Consider the following 20,003-nt stretch of genomic DNA (forward strand, 5'->3'; position numbering starts at 1 on the left):
AACTGATACAGACAGCTGAAACACTTGATATCGTTACTCGATTTTTAATAATGGGAATGATAAGATTAATCGGTAAAACACTGAAAGGAAATAATTTGGTTTGCTAGCATGCCTTCTGCCAGAAATATGACCTCAAGGACATGAGACATGAACTCGACAAAGAATGACTTGCGAAACATGTAAAACTCTTTTCATTTTTCTTGCAAGAAATGAAAGAAAATACTAGCACACCAAGCAAAAGTATTTAATTTTATAATGAAAATAAAATATATTTCTAAGAAAATATTTGTCCTATTAAGTGTACCATCAATAGCTAATTATCGATCTAATATCAGAGATGAAAAAGAACTAGCGTAGAGTCAAATAGTAGTACAGTATTTATAACCGATACAGACCTACAAAGTACTTTGTATCGTTTCTTGATATTTCGATAATTTGAATACTAATACTAATTATTAGCTTATTGGAAAGAAATCACTCTATTACATGCTCGCTTTCCGCTGGAAATATGACATCACCAGACATATGATATGAACTTGACAGATATTAAAAATTTTCTATATTTTTTACTGAATATTTGTCCTATTAGTGTACTGTTTCCGACATACTTGTGATGTCCACAGTGAAAAGTGGTTGTAAAGTCAAACAGTGGTAAGTCGACAACTACCTGTATGAGCTAATCTTCTACGTATATTCAGTAAAGAAAGTGTGGAATGGGTTCCTTACGTGGATATGTGCTAATTTTCTTTGCACATTCAGTACAGCAAGTGTAAAATGTATTCTCTTAAGTAGATATGTGCTAATCATCTTTCTACTGTACATTCGGTTGTGGTGGCCAGTGTGGTAACGTCCCTGATTGGTGGACACTAGACTGTGGCTCAAGTCCCGCTCAAACTCGTTAGTTCCTTTGATTGCTGCAACCTCACCATCCTTGTGAACTATGGATGGGAGGTTTGGGGGAGCCTATAGGTCTATATGCTGAGTCAGCCATTGCCTGACCCTCCTTGGTCCTAGCTTGGGTTAAGAGGGGGCTTGGATGCTGATCATATGTATATGTGGTTAGTCTCCAGGTCATTGTCCTGCTTTATAGGGCAATGACACTGTCCCTTGCCTCTGTTATTCATGAGTGGTCTTTAAAACCTTTGTTTTTTATGTATGTAATAGGTTGGCCAGGACACCAGCCACCCGTTGATATACTACCGCTAAGTACTTTGACTGGTCAGACAGTACAGTACTGCATTGGACCCCTCTCTCTGGTTACAGCTCATTTTGTCTTTGCCTACACATACATCAAATAGTCTCGCCTATTCTTACCATATTCTCCTCTGTCATACATCTGGCAACACTGAGATTACCAAACAATTCTTCTTCACTCAAGGGGTTGACAACTGCAATGTAATTTTACAGTGGCTACTTTTCTCTTGGTAAGTGTAGAAGAGACTCTAGCCATGGTAAACAGCTCTTCTAGGAGAAGGACACTCCAAAATCAAACCATTGTTTTTTAGTCTTGGGTAGTTCCATAGCCTCTGTACCATGGTCTTCCACTGTCTTGGATTAGAGTTCTCTTGCTTGTGGGTACACTTGGGCATGCTGTTCTATCCTATTTCTCTTCCTCTTGTTTTTTTTTTGTTTTTTTGTTGAAATTGGGTTAAAGCCTAGCTTGTAATAATAATGATAATTAATGTTAAATGGGTTCCTAGGGTAGCTATTTACTAATCTTCTACATAAGTTCAGGGCAGTACAGTAAGTGTAGAATGGGTTCTAGAAGTAGATATGTGCTAATCTCCTATGTACAATTAGTACAGTAAGTGTGGAATTGGTTCCTTAAGAAGATATGTGCTAATCTTCTATGTAGATATGTAAATCCAGTACATTAAGTGTGAATTGGATTCCTAAAGTAAATATGTGTTTATCTTCTACGTACATCCAGTGCAGTAAGTGTAGATATGTACTAATCTATGTATATTCAGCATAGCAAGTGTGGAATGTATTCCTTAAGCAGATACAGTATGTGCTAATCTACGTACATTCAGTGCAGGAAGAGTGGAATGGATTCTTTACGTATATATGTGCTAATCTTCAACATACATTCCGTATAGCAAACAAGTAATGGGTTCCTTAAGTAGATATGTGCTAATCTCCTATGTACATTCAGTGCAGTAAGTTTGGAATGGGCTCCTTAAGTAGAAATGTGCTAATCTACATGCATTCAGTATAGTAAGTGTGGAATATATTTGTTAGGTAGACGTGGGCTAATCTTTTAATTACATTCAGTGCTGTAAGTGTAGAATGGTTTCCTTAAGTAGATAGGAGCTAATTTATGAATATTCAGTACAGCAAGTGTGAAATGTGTTCCCTAAGTAGATTTGTGCTAATCATCTCCATACATAAAGTGCAGCAAGTGTGGAAAGGGTTCCTTAAGCATATATGTGTTTATTTTAAATATTTAACTTAGCCGGTGGATATATATGTAGCTAACGTCTCCGACGGTCGACAGATTAAAAAAACTCACGAGCGATCGCCGTGGTGGTTGCTGGGTGTGACCACTAGCGCCGACTGCCGGCCAGGTACCACATATATTTCCCCAGGAATTCAGTTATTCTCTGTCGATTCAGTTCTTCTCTGTCGGTTGAAATGACAACATTGGTTCCGCTTGCGCTTAACCTCAAAGTTTTCAACTACTGTAATTGGTGAAGTACTTTTTTCATGGTTTTATGGCTTTCGCCGTGTTGGATTATTCTCAAACAATAAGATCTTCAATAGAAACTTTTTGAAAGGAGAGAAAAATTTTTACCCCTTTTTTTTTTTTTTTAATCTCTCTCTGGATTTTCCATAGAGAGAGAGATGGCCGACCCTTCCTTCAGTGTACGGAAGTGTGTTAAAGGCTTTTAGTTTTTAGTAATTTTATATTTTTTATAAGCGACCTATGCCTATCCTTTGTAGGCAGTACTGACTTGGAAAAGGAAGTTAAGTAACGTTGAGCCCATTCAACTTTTATATTTTATATTTTTATAGATTGATGGGATTAATATTTTTAGAAAATATTTTAAGTGATTTTTTTGTCTTTTAAAATTTATTCTTTGAATAGTCTTCGTTGTTTTCAAAGATGAACTTCGTTAAGTTTATTTATGCTACGCAGTTTGCTCTCTATCGTTATGATAGAAAGAGAATCGCGGTGTCACTTTGCAGAAGAGTTAATCGATTTTGACGTTTAGTTTATTCTGCTTACAAACTGAAGTTTTTTTTTTTTTTAAATACTTTTTAAAAGGAACATGTTATTTTGCATTTCTTAGTCCATTTAGTATTTTTCTTTAATCAAATAACCTTTTATTGACGAAGAGTAAATGAGCCAATACTCTTGTGACAAGAACCGTGTGTCATTGAAGAGAGAGAGAGAACGATCCAAATCTTTGTTCTCGTCTCAAGTCTCTATACAAGGAGTTTGGGAGTGAGTATCGTTGTTCTTCTCGATTCAGTTATTTACTCTCGTTCCAAGTCTGTACAGAGAGAAAGAGAGAGAGAGAGAGGATAAAACGTAGTCTTTCACGTTCTAGTTTTTGTTCTCATCCCAAGGCACTGTACAGTTAGAGATAGAAAATGTAGTCCTTAGCGATCTAGTTTTTTAGTCTCCTCCCAAGTCACTGATAATTTTTAACTTTATATATTTCCATTTTATTATATATATGTATATGTTTATTAATTTTTGCATGTGTGATACATTATGTACTAATGAGCTTACATTATACAACATATTTCACAATTCTAACCTTTTGATTTAAGGGAGAATTGCTTGCTTCAGTATGAAATCAGCTTTATTCATGTCTAATTTGAAATTATTAAAAAATACGAGTGTCAGTGAAGAAAGTGCAAAAAACATGTTCACTGTTGCGGAGGGTTCGTCTGTTCGTGCTTGTCGCTTACCCAGTCCGAGACCTCTTTCAAGCTCCCCAACCCCTGGGAGAAGGAATGTCACAAGACCAAAGGGAGCGAGAGGCTTTAATCAACGAACAGACTTTCCCTCAAAGATATCAGACGTTGCTCCTCAAGCACGTCCTTACCATGAGACAGGAGAGACTAAGTTCTCCTCGTCTTCCGATGACTCTTTTCTTAAATCTTGGCGTAAGGTTTTGAGACTGTTGAAACGTAAATTAGTTCCTTCAGAACAAGATCAACGTCCTGGCTGTAGGCATTGGGACAGCCCAGACCGTATTCCCTCATCGGAGGATAACTCTCCTATTAAGCGATCTCTTTTATCGTCTAGTTTTGTGGCCCTGGAGGCCTATTCTGAAAGTCACGATCCCGTTTTGCTTTCTGGTCGTTCCAGACGTGACGTTTATTATGAGAGTCCCGTTCATAGCGATGATGTTCATGTACAGAAGTTACCGACGTCACGATCTATTCCGAGTGCGGTTGATCCGAAGTTAAGTGTTTTGCAAGATATGCAGTTAAAGCTTTCTTCTTTAATGAAAGCTTACGATCCTGTTCCTGTGCGAAAGGATCCTTTGCTTGCTGTACGTCACGGTTCTGGAAAACGTGATTCAGGTCCTCAACCTTCTAAACGAGATTTGTTACGTCACGCTGACGTTACCCCTAGTGTCAGCTTTTCTGTTAAACGAGATGCAGAGCATAAATCTTGACGTAACTTTGATCGACAGTCATTCAAGTCGAGTCGTAACTTTGATCAGCAGTCACTGCAGTCCCCGCCAAGACTTTGAACGTCAATCACCGCTGGCACGATGTGACGTTGAGCTGAAGTCACCGCAGACACGACGTGACGTTGAGCGGCAGACACCGCAGACACGACGTGACGTCGAGCGTCAGTCACTGAAGTCACGATACGGCATCGAACAGTAGTCACCGCTGTTACTACGTGACGTTGAATGTCAGTCATTTCAGTTACGACGTGTAGTAGAACAACATTCTCTGCAGTCACAACGTGACATCGACCCTCCAACTTTAACTTCTAATCATATACAAGTTGATGTAGCCTGTCAGGCTTTACCTTCACGTCATTCTGGATATAAATCTCCTTCTCGCAAGACTTAAGATTTATCAGATGATGTGCCTTCTGAAGAAGAAGTTGATGACCCTCTTTCAACTAATGTACCTTTGGGGATTCATTCAGAAGAGGAGGAACCTAGGGTTGTCCATTAATCCCTTGATTTTAAAAAAATTATGAATATCTTAAGGGAAATTTTTCCTACTCATTTTGTAACGGCTGTGGCACGTTCTCCGCCGTCTGAGTTTACTCTTGGCATGACTTCTTCGACTCCTTCATATACGAAGTTAGTTCTCTCTCGTTCTTCCAAGAGAGCCATGCGCTTACTGGGAGACTGGTTGGAATCCAGGAGAAGTTTAGGAAAGTCTGCTTTTGCTTTTCCTCCTCATAAATTAACTTCTCGCTCGAGCGTCTGGTATGACACAGGAGAAGTTCTCGGCTTGGGAGTACCTGCCTCTGCCCAGGGAGACTTCTCAAGCCTAGTTGACTCTCCTCGTCATCTAGCCATGAGACTCTCCAAGATTTTATGGTCTTCTTCAGAGCTAGACCATCTCCTGAAAGGAGTTTTTCGAGCGTTCGAAGTATTTAATTTTTTGGATTGGTCCCTGGGAGCCTTAAGTAAAAAGGTGTCTCCAGCGGACAATGATATTACTGTACAAATTGTCATGCATGAACAAGGCCATAAGGGATGGCTCCAATGAACTGGCAGCCACGTTCACTGCAGGAGTACTTAAGATGTAAGTGCACTCAATGTGTTCATTGTAAAGACAAAGTTCACAATGGAGACTACCAAATCTGTTTTGGCAGCAGTAAGGGAAGGCGACTGGATGGTCTCTCTCGACCTTCAGGATGCATACTTCCACATCCCGATTCATCCAAACTTTCAACAATATCTGAGGTTTGTGTACGGGAAAGTAGTGTACCAATTCCGAGCACTGTGCTTCGGCCTCAGCCCTGCTCCTCTTGTTTTTACAAGGCTCATGCGAAATGTAGCAAGCTTTCTACATTTGTCAGGGATCAGAGCCTCCCTTTATTTGGACGACTGGTTAATCAGGGCGTCTTCATTAAATCGCTGTCTGGAGAACCTCAAATGGACATTAGACCTAACCAAGGAGTTAGGTCTCCTAGTGAACGTAGAAAAGTCACAACTTACTCCATCCCAGACAATTCTTTATTTAGGGATGTTTTTCGGGCTTTTCCGTCTCCCACAAGAATGGAACAAGCTCTGCTAAAAGTCCGTCACTTGCAAGAGAAAAGCAGTTGCTCAGTAAGAGTTTGGATGAGCCTCGTGGGAACTCTTTCATCGCTGGAGCAGTTTATCTCTCTGGGGAGACTCAACCTTCGCCCTCTCCAGTTTCACCCAAACCACCATTGGAACAAGGAAAAGGGCTTAGAGACGATCTCTTCCAATCTCCAACTCAGTCAAGACATGTCTGACTTGGTGGGACAGCAACATCAGACTTCGAGAAGGTCTTTCTCTTGCGATCAAGAACCCAAACCATGTGTTGTATTCAGATGCATTGGATTTGGGTTGGGGACCGACACTGGACAATCTGGAATGCTTGGGTCTTTGGTCCACAGATCAGAAGAAACTCCATATAAACTGCAAGGAACATCTGGCAGTCCATCTAGCTTTAAAGAGTTTCGAGAGTCTGGTTCAGAACAAGGTGGTACAGGTGAATGCAGACAATACCACGACCTTAGCGTATATCTCAAAACAAGGAGGGACTCGCTCTCACTCCCTTTCCGTCACCGCAAGGGACCTCCTCATTTGGTCAAAGGCAAGAAACATCTCTCTTTTGACGAGGTTCGTGCAAGGAGAAATGAATGTCTTAGCGGACTGCCTCAGCAGAAGAGGACAAGTCATCTCCACGGAGTGGACGTCACACAAGAATGTGTGCGAGAAGCTATGGATGACATGGGGTCAACCCACCATAGATCTGTTTGCGACTTCCCTGACAAAGAGGCTCCCAACTTACTGCTCTCCAGTTCCAGATCCAGAGGCAGCCCACATAGACGCTTTCCTGCTGGACTGGTCTCACCGAGACATCTATGCCTTCCCACCATTCAAGATCCTAACAAGGTTCTTCAGAAGTTCACCTCTCACGAAGGGACCAGGTTGACGTTGGTTGCTCCCCTCTGGCCGTCGAGAGAATGGTTAACAGAGGTACTTCTATGGCTGGTGGACATTCCAAGAAGTTTACCGTTACGGATGGATCTCCTGCATCAACCTCATGTAAAAAGATTTCATCAAAGTCTCCCCGCGCTTCGTCTAACTGCCTTCAGACTATCGAAAGACTCTCTAAAGCTCGAGGGTTTTTGAAGGAGGCAGCTAGAGCGATCGCAAGGGCTAGAAGGTCCTCTACCATCAAGATCTACCAATCTAAATGGGAGGTATTTAGAGACTGGTGCAAGTCCTCCTCTATTTCCTCTTCCAATACCACTGTAGCACAGATTGCATCCTTTCTACTTTATCTCAGAAATGATCGCATCCTTTCTGCCTCAACCATTTAAGGCTACAGAAGCATGTTAGCTTCAGTTTTTAGACAGAAATTTAGATCTGTCTAATAATAAAGATCTTCAAGACCTCCTCAAGTCTTTTGAGACTTCCAAGGAGTGTCAGATCACTACTCCTCCTTGGAATTTGGACGTGGTCCTCAAGTTCCTTATGTCTGAAAGGTTTGAGCTGTTGATTTCAACCTCACTCAAAGATCTTACACTCAAAACTCTCTTTTTAGTGAGCTTGCCTACCGCAAAGAGAGTTAGTGAAGTACATGCCTTCAGCAAAAATATCGGCTTCTGCTCTAATAAAGCAGTATGTTCGCTTCAACTTGGCTTTTTAGCCAAAAATGAACGACCATCTCGTCCATGGCCTAAATCGTTTGAACTTCCCAGTCTATCTGAAATTATTGGGAACGAAATTGAAAGAGTCCTGTGCCTCGTAAGAGCTCTTAAATTTTATTTAAATAGAACCAAAATGCTGCGAGGTAATTCAGAGGCTTTATGGTGTTCAGTTAAAAAGCCCTCTTTACCTATGTCGAAAAATGCGTTATCATATTTTATTAGACTTTTAATTAGAGGGGCTCACTCATTTAAGTGATAATGACCTGAAATTGCTTAAGGTTAAAACTCATGAAGTTAGAGCGGTGGCAACTTCAGTAGTGTTCAAACAAAATAGATCCGTTAGAAGCATTATGGACGCAACCTTTTGGAGGAGTAAATCTGTGTTCGCTTCACATTATTTAAAAAATGTCCAGAATCTTTATGAGGACTGCTACATGTTGGGACCATTCGTAGCAGCGAGTGCAGTAGTGGGTGAAGGTTCTACCACTACATTCCCTTAATCCCAATATCCTTTTTCTTCTCTTGAAACTTTTAATTTTAAGAAGTCTTCCGGAATCTTTTGATTTGGCGGGTGGTCAAACTTGTTTCTTGAGAGCGCCCAGATCAAGGGTATTGATGAGGTCCTGTTATAGGGGTGTTCACCCTAAATATAACAGCTCCTAGAAGTCTTTCAGCACCCTGAGTGGAACGCTGGGCTTCATAAGGATAGCGGACTAATGAGGCAGAGTAATCATCAGAGTCAGCTTCCTTATCAGGTACATATACTTAAGTTTGTTTTTTGGATAATTGTCAAAAACTCTTGAGCTTATATTCCTTTAATGTTTTAATACTGGTCTCTACCCTCCACCAAGGGTGTGAATCAGCTACATATATATCCACCGGCTAAGTTAAATATTTAAAAATTATATTTTCAATTTAAAATAAATTTTTGAATATACTTACCCGGAGACCCTACGGACTGAGAAAACTGAATTCTTGGGGAAATATATGCGGTACCTGGTCGGTAGTCGGCGCTAGTGGTCACATCCAGCAACCACCACGGCGATCGCTCACGAGTTTTTTTAATCTGTCGACCGTCGGAGTTGTTAGCTACATATATATCCACCGGGTAAGTATATTCAAAAATTTATTTTAAATTGAAAACATCATTTCTGGGCTCCTCCTGTGCCGCCCAGTGAAATGCTCCTTTAGCACCATTTTTAAGGTATATAACTGCTATATATTACCAGAGAAAAAATTGCATAGGAATGTCAGGTTGAACCCAGCTCGCTCACCTATATAAGGTGTCGGTATAATATACTGGGGCGTGATAATTCACAACCAGAGGTCTCGCACCATTTAGATATCTCCTCTTCAAAACCCCCACCACAGTGAGGTGCCGTTCAACACTACTACCACCAACCCAACCCACGCCAGTGACGTCACTCCTTATATAGCACCGCTTTCGTTCACTTGTGATTTTTGTTTACAGTGTTTTCGGTGATTATCTCATTTCTTTGTGCAGATGTCGGATTCCTTGGTCTCCCCATCTAAGTTAAGTACCAGATCTATGAGTTTTGAGCTTTTGGGGGTAGCATTGCCATTACTTTTAATTTTATTCGAGGTTTTTAATTTTTCCTCTTTGTCGGACCGCGCGCGGCTCCCTTGCTGGCTTGCTACCTCCTTCGCTCGTTCTTAACGTATTACAATTGGTCTTCCATACTGATTGTTTTTCGTTTCGAACATTATTTTGGAGTTTTTCTCACCGATTACACCTCATCATTGTGCTTTTGAGTATTATTTTGATGTTTTTATGATATTATACTACGTATCATAGTTTTGAACTCGGTTGGCAAGCCTGCCTCGGGCACGGTCTAGTTGGTTTCGCTACTGCATTAAGTGTTTATATTATTATATTATTGATATATATTAATATTATTAATAATTTATTACGATTACCATCTAGTCTAGTTATCGCTTAGTTTGAGTGGGACTCTCGCGGGGCAGTGGTTATTTTATTCGTTTTCCTACCGTTCGGCATCTACCTGAGGTAGAAGTTATGTTAGTATCCCTGTCCAGCGCGACTCCTCCGCGCTCTGGAAGGGTGCCCGTTATTTATCCCCCTGCCATTCCCTTGCGTCCCTCTCTTACTAATTTTATTTTAAGTTACGCATGTCTTATAAACCAGTTCAATGTGTTACATCATTTTACATTATTTTACATTATTTTATTGCCCGTTCCGTTAATGATCATTCCGTTTTGCTTACGTGGTTCCATCGGTCAGATTGGTACTCCTGTCCTCCCTCATATCCACGTGATCGCCTCCTGCCCCCTCATTGGCTAGTTCTCGTTGCCTCCTTCCCCCCCATTTCCTCATCTCCAATTCAGGGATTCCTCTCGTCTCTCGAGACGTTGTGTGAGCGGTTTGGCATTACGGGTCGAGTCCTCTCGTACCTCCCCCTCACACCATCCCTTCCTAGGATACCTTATGACTCACTAGTTGGTACCGAGAACATCCACCGTGGTTTCAGTCTAGTTCATTCACTCACATGCCTTGTCGTAGCCTTTTTTCCCCCGCCGCTCTGATTGCCTTGTCGTAGCCTTTTTTCCCCCGCCGCTCTGATTGGCCATCGGTCGGCCGGGGGGGGGGGGGGTAACTCGGTTGGGTATGGGTTACTTCACGAGATTCCCTCCGTTACGTCCCGCACACCACGGGACCCCTATGATAATCACTTTTTCTTAGAGGAATCTCGTTAGATTTTTTTAATTTAGAATATTTTATTGAGTTTTGTCATTACTTTTATTTCGGTTCGTTAAGGTTCTTGTGGTTGGCGAGGGGGCCCTTGGCTCCTCCCTCCCTCCATTTTGATTATCTACCTCGACGGCTGGTTGTGTCCCCCGGGTCCGCCACAGCTGTCTCCCGGGTCAGGCGGTATAATGTCGACCCTATTGCAATTATCCTATGCTTCCTCAATACTGACGGGATAGTATATTTTTCGCCTTTGACAATACTCTTATCGAATGATCATAACTATTCGGACTTGGGTGTTACTCAGATTATTACATAGGCTAAGTTTTTCCTTCCTGTTACTGTTTGGATTGTTACTCTTAGTCTATATCTCAGTTGCATACTAACCTAATTTTGATACCCGGATCCCCCGGGTCCCTTCTCGGGACATTAACTTTATAAGAGATACTTATGTATCCTTATTATTACAGATGGTCCGTTGCCGAATGACAGCCTGTGCAGCCGTTCTCCAACAACCTTGCGGCCACGATGTCTGCAGGTCGCATGCCAACTGTGGTGTTCAGATGGACGACCTGGTTGTATGGCATCCGGACAACTGCCTTGTCTGCTACAGGTTGGTTACCACCCTTTCCTCGGACTCGGTGAGTATTCCTATCGTTACTATCTAATTTTATACAGGGTTTAACCTTTAGTTCCCTGCTATTTCATATTGCAATTTCTGATCGAATCGTCCCTTATCGATTATGAGATCTTTCACTTTCCTCGAAGTCACTACCATTAGTAACGGTCTATTTCTTTCAGATCTCTCAGTCTTCTAAGTCTTCGGCCCGGGCAACCTTGAAGGTCTGGGTAGGCGGCTTTGCCCGCAACGTTAAGGCCAAGCAGCCTTACGTCTTGTCCGAGGACTGGTGCAACTTGATCTACCCTAACGCTAAAACCTCGGCAGCGGTCCCCAAGGACGTGGCGGACTCCATCATTGCCGATATTAACACGACCTTGTGCATTCCCATGGACCAAGATCAGACTAACGACACTATTGTGGACAACGTTGCCTCCATCAACCTCGACATGGAACCTATGGCTCTCGACGAGCCAGAACCAGGTAGGGAGGTAGGTGAGGCAGGTGGGTCCCGGGCTAAGATTCCTCTCCTTAGTCCGACTTTCTCCACTTCTTCTAATCATTCTTCTTTTCAAGGTTTCTCCGGGAACCCCGGGTCTGATACCAGGCCACATCCAGTTGTCCCTAAGGTCAAAACCCAGCGGAGATCTTTATTGAAGACTCGCAGGCCTTCCAAATCCTCGAAGTCAGGCAAGACTTCCACTTCCGGAGTCCCAAAAGACTCCGCTGTCGCCTCCTCTTCCTCTCATGGTCCGGGAGTGCAGACAGCCCCCATACCTACCCCGATGGCCTTCGACCCAGAGGCCTTCTCTAATAAGTTGCTGAGCCAAATCGGTTCCATGATGTCTTTCTTTACAGACAGACTGCAGACCCAAGAGGGTCTTATGGAGAGCCTCATGCGGAAAGGGTTGCCACAACAGCAACAATACGTCATGCCGGACGCCTCTAAGCTCCCGCCTTTCACAAAGAATAACCCGTGGAGAATGGCTCTGCACTCTCCCTATACGGATGGCATGCTGACTATTGAAGGTTGTGGCACCCGTCCTATTGAGGACTTTGAATTCTTTCCTCCCGGTCTCCCATTCCCCTTCCCCGGCTTCGTCCCGCTGACCGATGAAGCCCTCGTTAGGCTAGATAAGGTCCCTGAGGAGACCATTATCTACCCAAAAGAGTAGGCCCAGTCTACTTGGGTCCGAGCACTGAATGAGTGGGAGTGTGTAAACACCATGCTTACCCCTCGCAAAAGCTCCTACACAATGTTTTTAGTCGATGAGCAAACTCCCACTCCATGCATGACTAAAATGATGGATCTTGCCCATCAAGCCATAAGTGAGGACAAGCCGTTACCGCAACTGCCGGAGACGGACCTAACCTCCCTCCTATTTCCATCAGACCACGAGTGCTGGCATAACGCTCCAGCCACCTTCACGACAGGCAAACTGGCCGCTGACTGTGCTTCCACACAGTTCAGCGAGCGTCTTCCTAGGCTTCCGGACTCTAATCCGCCTCGAGTTCGAAGCCCGGACCAGGCTAAGCAGGACCATCAACTCCGGAACAATGGCTGAAATGCTTTCCCTTATGTACGAGGAAGAGCCCATCTTCAAGGTCTTGACTAAATCTCTTTTACAGACCGTAATCTTGGATGCTTACAACTTCCTAGCAGCCAGACGTCGTTGCCGCAGACATGTTTTGTCTGAGGCCACTATCCGACATGAGCCTAACAAGCTCATTAAAGCCCCGTTCTGGGGTCCAGGACCTATTCCCGGAGGACCTGGTGAACAACGTTCTAAGTGAGGCTACCAGAGTCAACCAGAGCCTCAAGGTTCGGTGGGGTCTAGTTACAAAGCGGAAGTTCGAACCAACCGGCGAACAATCTCGGAGCAGGAAGAGGTTACGACCCTACCAATCCTCCCAATATCGTCAACCACTTCAAGTGGTCCAACCCATCTCAGTGGCACAGGGGAGTCAGCCATCCACTTCAAAGGGCCAACCCCAACAACAATATGTGTTGGTCCCTCAGAGTCAAGTAGCGTCGACTTCGTTCCCTACTTCCCCGGCCTTTAATCCCAGCTATGAATCCTGGGGTACCTCCCAAGGTTACCAACGCGCCAGAGGCTCCGGTGCAAGTCGTAACTTTCACAACAGAAGTAGCGGAAGGTACTTCTCCCGGGGCAGAGGATCACGCGGAGGTCGAGGAGGCAAATCCGCAGCAAGTTATTGAGAACCCTCAGGTAGGGAGAAGGCTCTATTCCTTCCGAGGTCGTTGGAAGTTCAGCGATTGGGCCTTCAGCATAATTTCCAGAGGTCTGGGGTGGAATTGGATAGAAGGGCCCCCTCCACTGACCAGTTTCCATCAACTCCCAACACAGGAGCTAGCCTTATTTGTAAAAGATCTGTTGCAGAAGAACGCAATCAAAGAGGTAAATCACTTAATATTTCAAGGTCGCTTGTTTAGCGTGCCAAAGAAAGACTCAGACAAGCGAAGGGTAATCCTAGACCTGTCCCGTCTGAATTCTTACATTCAATGCGACAGTTTCCGCATGCTAACCGTTTCTCAGGTGCGGACCTTACTTCCCCGTGGGTCCGTCACCACCTCTATAGATCTTACAGATGCCTACTATCACGTTCCGATAGCAAAGTATTTCCGTCCGTTCCTAGGCTTCAAACTAGGCAACCAGGCCTATACATTCAAAGTAATGCCATTCGGGCTCAACAAAGCACCCAGAATTTTCACCAAATTGGCAGAAACAGTAATCCAAGAGTTACAAACCCAAGGAATTCAGATAGTTGCATACCTAGACGACTGGCTTATCTGGTCAGACAACGTCGAGAACTGCCTCACAGCAACAAACAAAGTAATTCAATTCCTTCAACACTTGGGGTTCCAGATCAACTTCGAGAAATCTCGCCTGGTCCCGGAGACCAAGTTTCAATGGCTGGGACTTCAATGGGATCTATGCTCCCACACGCTATGTCTCCCCAAAGCCAAGAGAACGGAAATAGCAAAGAATACGAAACGTTTTCTCAAGGACAAATTGACGTCCAGGAGGAACAAAGAGAGAATCTTGGGCTCCTTACAGTTCGCCTTAGTGACAGATATCCTACTGAAGGCCAGACTGAAGGACATAAATCGAGTATGGCGCTCCAGAGCGAACGAGAAATATCGGGACAAAAGAGCTCGATTTCCACCAGTTTTGAGGAAGAGACTTCAGCCATGGACGAAGGTCAAAAACCTGGCAAAGTCAGTTCCCTTACAATACCCGTCCCCAAGACTCGTCATTCATACAGACGCCTCCTTAACAGGCTGGGGGGGATACTCCCAGTACAAGAAAATTCAAAGACTATGATCGACGATATTCCAACATCTTCATATCAATATCTTAGAGGCCATGGCGGTCTTACTAACCCTAAGACGACTATCCCCAGCCAAGAAACAGCACATAAGACTGGTTCTAGACAGCGAAGTCATAGTCCGCTGCATAAACAGAGGGGGTTCCAAGTCAGGCAACATCAACCATGTGATGTTAGCGATATTTTCCTTTGCAGCATCAAATCAGTGGCATCCCTCAGCAGTCCATCTAGCGGGAGTGCGGAATGTAGTGGCGGACGCACGTTTGAGGACAACTCCTCTAGAGTTGGAGTGGTCACTGGACCTAAAGTCATTCTGTTGGATCTTGTCTCAAGTCCCGGGTCTCCAAGTAGACCTTTTCGCAACAGAGTTCAACCACAAGTTAGAGTGTTACGTGGCCCCCAACCTGGACCCTCAGGCTTATGCCACAGACGCAATGTCTTTAGACTGGAACACTTTGGGAAAGATTTACTTGTTCCCACCTATAAATCTGCTGATGAAGGTGTTGGACAAGCTCAGGACTTTCAAAGGCCATGTTGCTCTAGTAGCCCCCAACTGGCCCAAGAGCAATTGGTTTCCCCTGTTGGTGGAATTGGGTCTCCACCCTCGTCAGATACCCAGTCCAATTCTGACACATATAGTACAAACTCACAATGTGTTCGCTTCCTCAAACATTCAGAGTGCCCTAACTTTATGAACTTCATGAAATTTGAAGCCCAAAAAGGTGCAGATATTGATCCTCAGAATACCCTATTTTTGGAATCTGATAAAAGGGAATCCACCCTTCGCCAATATGATTCAGCTGTGAGGAAGCTGGCAAACTTTTTAAAGGACTCCAAGGTTGAGTTAATGACTATGAATCTGACAGTAACCTTCTTCAGAACTCTATTTGAATCAGGTCTAGCAGCCAATACCATTACTACAATTAAATCTGCCTTGAAAAAGATTTTCCATATTGGTTTTAACATAAACCTGACAGATTCATATTTCTCATCAATCCCAGGAGCTTGCGCTAGATTGAAACCATCAACTCGCCCTAGCTCAGTTTCCTGGTTTTTTAATAATGTTCTTAAGTTGGCCTCTGACACTCTCAACGAATCTTGTAATTACATACCCTTACTAAGGAAAACTTTATTCCTCATGAGCTTAGCTTCTGGTGCCAGGATATCTTAACTTGCAGCCTTGACTAGAGATCCAGGCCATATTGAATTTCTCCCGTCAGGGGAAGCCCTTCTCTCCCCTGACAAAGTTTTCTTAGCCAAAAATGAGGAACCCCTGAACAGATGGTCCTCCTGGAAGATTGTTCCACTCCCTCAGGACCCATCATTATGTCCAGTAATCACTCTGAAAGCCTACTTAAATAGAACTTCCATTAAGTCCTCAGGGCCCTTATTCATTAGTGAAAACGGAGGTACCATCACCCTGAAAGGGATCAGGCAACAAATTTTATATTTCATTAAACAGGCTAACCCTGATTCATTCCCTCATGTCCATGATATACGAGCTGTAGCTACCTCAGTTAATTACTTCCACCACATGAACTTCGCTGAACTTACTAAATATACAGGCTGGAAGTCTCCATCAGTATTTAAACGCCACTATCTAAAACCTCTGGAAGCCCTAAAATTTGCTACAGTGGCAGCAGGGAATGTGATTCCTCCTGATCATAATGAGTCTTAATCAACAATGTCTTGCTATCCTCCTTCCTCTTACCTGCCTTACTTATTGTCCACTATGTCTTGCTATCCTCCTTCCTCGTACCTGCCTTACTTATTGTCCCTTCCTTAGTTTTGGTTTTGTCTTACTTGAGCTACACCCTTATGGTGTAACCTTTTATCATGTTAGTTAATTACCTTATTCCACGAATTGATTTTTGTTGTTTTACACTCAAGATTGTAATTAATATTTAATATTGCCACTGCTAATGTCCCTGGCTGTCCCTGTCATCCCTTCATTGGGAATATTTTGCAGATCTACTTTTTGCCATCTTTACTTGATGTTAAGGTAGTGTTTACTTATTGTTCCAAGTATATCCTTTTCTTGATTAAACCATATACAGTACGTTGTTATTTTGAATTTAATTTGCTTTCCCCTCAGGCGTTGTTCCAAGGTTTGGGACCATTTCTCTTGTACAATTTCACTGGGCGGCACAGGAGGAGCCCAGAAAGGGATTTTGACGAAGGAAAAATCTATTTCTGGGCGAGAGACCTGTGCCGCCCAGTGAACCCTCCCTTGACTTCCCTCCCAGCATGGGCCCCAAACCTTGGGTGCTATGAGGAGTGACGTCACTGGCGTGGGTTGGGTTGGTGGTAGTAGTGTTGAACGGCACCTCACTGTGGCGGGGGTTTTGAAGAGGAGATATCTAAATGGTGCGAGACCTCTGGTTGTGAATTATCACGCCCCAGTATATTATACCGACACCTTATATAGGTGAGCGAGGTGGGTTCAACCTGGCATTCCTATGGAATTTTTTCTCTGGTAATATATAGCAGTTATATACCTTAGAAATGGTGCTAAAGGAGCATTTCACTGGGCGGCACAGGTCTCTCGCCCAGAAATAGATTTTTCCTTCGTCAAAATCCCTTTTTTCTACTTACATTCTGTGCAATAAGTTGGGAATGGTTTCTTTAAGTAGACATGTGCTAATCTCCTATGTACATTCAGTGCAGTAAGTTTGGAATGGGTTCCTTAAGGAGACATGTGCTAATCTTCTATGTACATTCATTACAGTAATTGTGGAATAGTTTTGTTTTTGCTCATGTACATTAAATTAAGTACAGTAAGTGTGGAATGTGTTCCTTAAGTAGACGTGTGTAATCTTCTACTGACAATCAGTTCAGTAAGTGTGGAACAGGTTCCTTAAGCAGTTATATGGTAATCTACATACATTCAGTAGGTATGGAATAGGTTCTTAAGGAGATATGTGCTTATTTTGTACTATACGTGCATTCAGTATAGTGAGTGTGAAATAGGTTTCTTAAGCAGTTAAGTACTAATCTTTTACATACGCTCAGTGCAATAATTGTGGCATGGAATGGGATCAAGTAGATATGTGCTAATCTGCTTACATTCAGTATAGTGTAGTAAGTGTGGAATAGTTTCCTTAAGCAGATAAGTACTAATCTTCTACATAGACTCAGTGCAATAAGTGTGGAATGGGATCCTCAAGAAGATATGTGCTAATCTCCTTACAGTCAGTATATTAAGTGTGGAATGTGTTCCTTAAGTAGATACGTATGTGCTAATCTTCTACATAGATTCAGTAAAGTTAGTGTGGAAATGGTTCCTTAAGTAGATGTGCTAATATTCTACGTACATTCAGTACAGTGAGTGTGAAAAATATTCCTTAAAGTAGGTAATTGAAGCTGGTAATTGATAGTTTTTCATATGATTCAAGTTGGTTTCCATTATTTTTCCCAAATAATTTCTAATGGACCACCAGGTTTGAATGAGCTTCTTTTAAGGATTTATTATAACTAATGTTATTAATTTTCATAATCTGTAAAGTATTTTAAAGAATTACCTTATTTGGAATTAGAGTATTCTATGCATTTCAAGAAACCTTTTTAAATTTGTATCTTAGCTGAGGTGTAGCATAGGTTTTTATTGTGCATTACTATCTAACATATATTTAAAGTGATGGTAGTTAAGAATATTTTAAATGTCCTTCAATAACATTTTTTTTTTTTATACATTTTTCAGTTGTATTCACATTGATAGTTTCTGTTATAATGAAGTCTTCGTAATAGTACCGTATACTGTTTATGATACTTGAATTTATTGTTACAAAAGAATTTAGCTAATGTAAGAGTTAGCATTGATAATCTCTTCCTGAATAGTTTGCAAATTTTATTGCAGGTCCCAGCATCTCGCATGATGCGTGCACCAAGTGAACGGGCTCGGCTTTACTTTATCATGGCATGGTTCCATGCAATCACCCAAGAACGTCTGCGATATGCTCCCCTGGGTTGGGCCAAGTACTACGAGTTTAATGAATCTGATTTGAGGGTAGCCTGTGATACTTTGGACACGTGGATTGATGCAACTGCAATGGTAAGACTTGACTTTTTGACGAGTAAACTTATTTCTAAGTTATTCCTTGATGTTTAAACTGAAGAAGCAAAATTTTTTATTTGTTCCATAACTGGAATACAAACCACGCTATTTAATAGGGGTATTACTTGCGGCGTAGCTGAAATGACGAGCCATTAATTTTTAACAAGGGTTTACTACCCCACCGCTAGTTAGCGGGGGTAGGGGAGGGTAGCTTGCTAACCCCCCCCTCCCCCCCCCCTCTCACACACATGTGCTTGAGCTCACTTTGCTCTCGGCTTGGATGGTAGTCAGACGTGTCCGCTTTCATCCTCGCCGTCATTTGGCAGCCGTTTAATGCTTTTTTGCTTTTTCTTTTCTAGTTTTGTGTGCAAAGTTGCCCTCTGCGAATATGCGCACCTGCCCTGGGTTTCCCGACCACCCCTGTGGAACATTCATGTCGGCGATCGAGACCGATCCTCACGCCCTTTGCCCTTCCTGTAGGGGCTAATGGTGTGATAGCAATAACAGGTGTAGTGAGTGTAGGGAGTGGTCTACCTCCCAGTGGGAGAGGTTTTCGCAACGACGGAAGAAGTCCAAACGGGATATTTCTCCTTCGAAGGTTTCTTTGAAAGGAGAAAAACCCAAGGCCTCTTCTTCCGTTGCCCAAACCTCCTTCGAAGCTTCCACTCGATCGGTCTCTTTTGAGAGACCGTCGAGTGGTAGTGTAGACCGATATACTGTTTACCAAACTCCGGGGCTCGAGAGATGACGTTGCTTCCCCTAGCGAAGCAGCTCCATCTTTCCCCCCGGGAGAGGATATGTCACTAATTCCCCTTTTTTAGCTTTGGTTCTCCTTGGGGCTTGAGGGTTCGCCCTCCAAGGAGGTTTTACTTGACTACATCTGATTGGGTGCCGCTGTCAAGCAATCGCCTTCACCGACAGAGGTAGATCCTCTGTCTCTTTTCGACGTTGTGGTGTCAGAGGTATCCAATGCGGTATCACCCATCACCTCTGCCTCTTCAAACCCTACGGTAGCTGACGGCTTAGTTTCTCCCGTTCCTGTTCAACCAACGAGGGAGAAACTAAGTCCAACAGTCTCTCCTGCTAGTGTTTCTTCCCATTGGGGGAGTTCACTTACAGAGACTCCTCTTCGGAGGACTGCAGAAAGTCAGCTCGCTGACTCTATGGCCCCCAGAGGGCGCATTCGTCGCAAGGCTCACCTTCCTCTTCGCCAGAGAGGCCTTCCTTCACCTGCGATGAGGAGGCGCCTCTTCGGTTCAACATCTTCGATGCAATCTCCCGCAGAAGAGCCTCGACATCGATCATCGATCACTGTTCCTACATTGGTCTTGGACCTTTGTGCAGATCATTCACGATCTCCTTCGGTGGAAGGTCGTCCTTTTAAAGGACACGTCGACCTTCCACCCGA

The 20,003-nt window shown here is 43.2% G+C and overlaps 1 protein-coding gene across 2 annotated transcripts in view; it reads left to right on the forward strand.

The window, feature by feature from the left end:
* LOC137625988 (dynein heavy chain, cytoplasmic-like) overlaps window positions 1-20,003 on the forward strand; it is a 770,344-nt gene that overhangs the window by 727,715 nt on the left and 22,626 nt on the right. For both annotated transcript variants that reach the window (XM_068357067.1, XM_068357068.1), the window contains one exon: window positions 18,398-18,592. In XM_068357067.1, the coding sequence (XP_068213168.1) occupies window positions 18,398-18,592 (195 nt within the window). The remainder of the gene's footprint in view (window positions 1-18,397; window positions 18,593-20,003) is intronic.

The sequence above is a fragment of the Palaemon carinicauda genome, chromosome 33 (assembly GCF_036898095.1).
Source record: "Palaemon carinicauda isolate YSFRI2023 chromosome 33, ASM3689809v2, whole genome shotgun sequence".
In the NCBI taxonomy this organism is placed as follows: domain Eukaryota; kingdom Metazoa; phylum Arthropoda; class Malacostraca; order Decapoda; family Palaemonidae; genus Palaemon; species Palaemon carinicauda.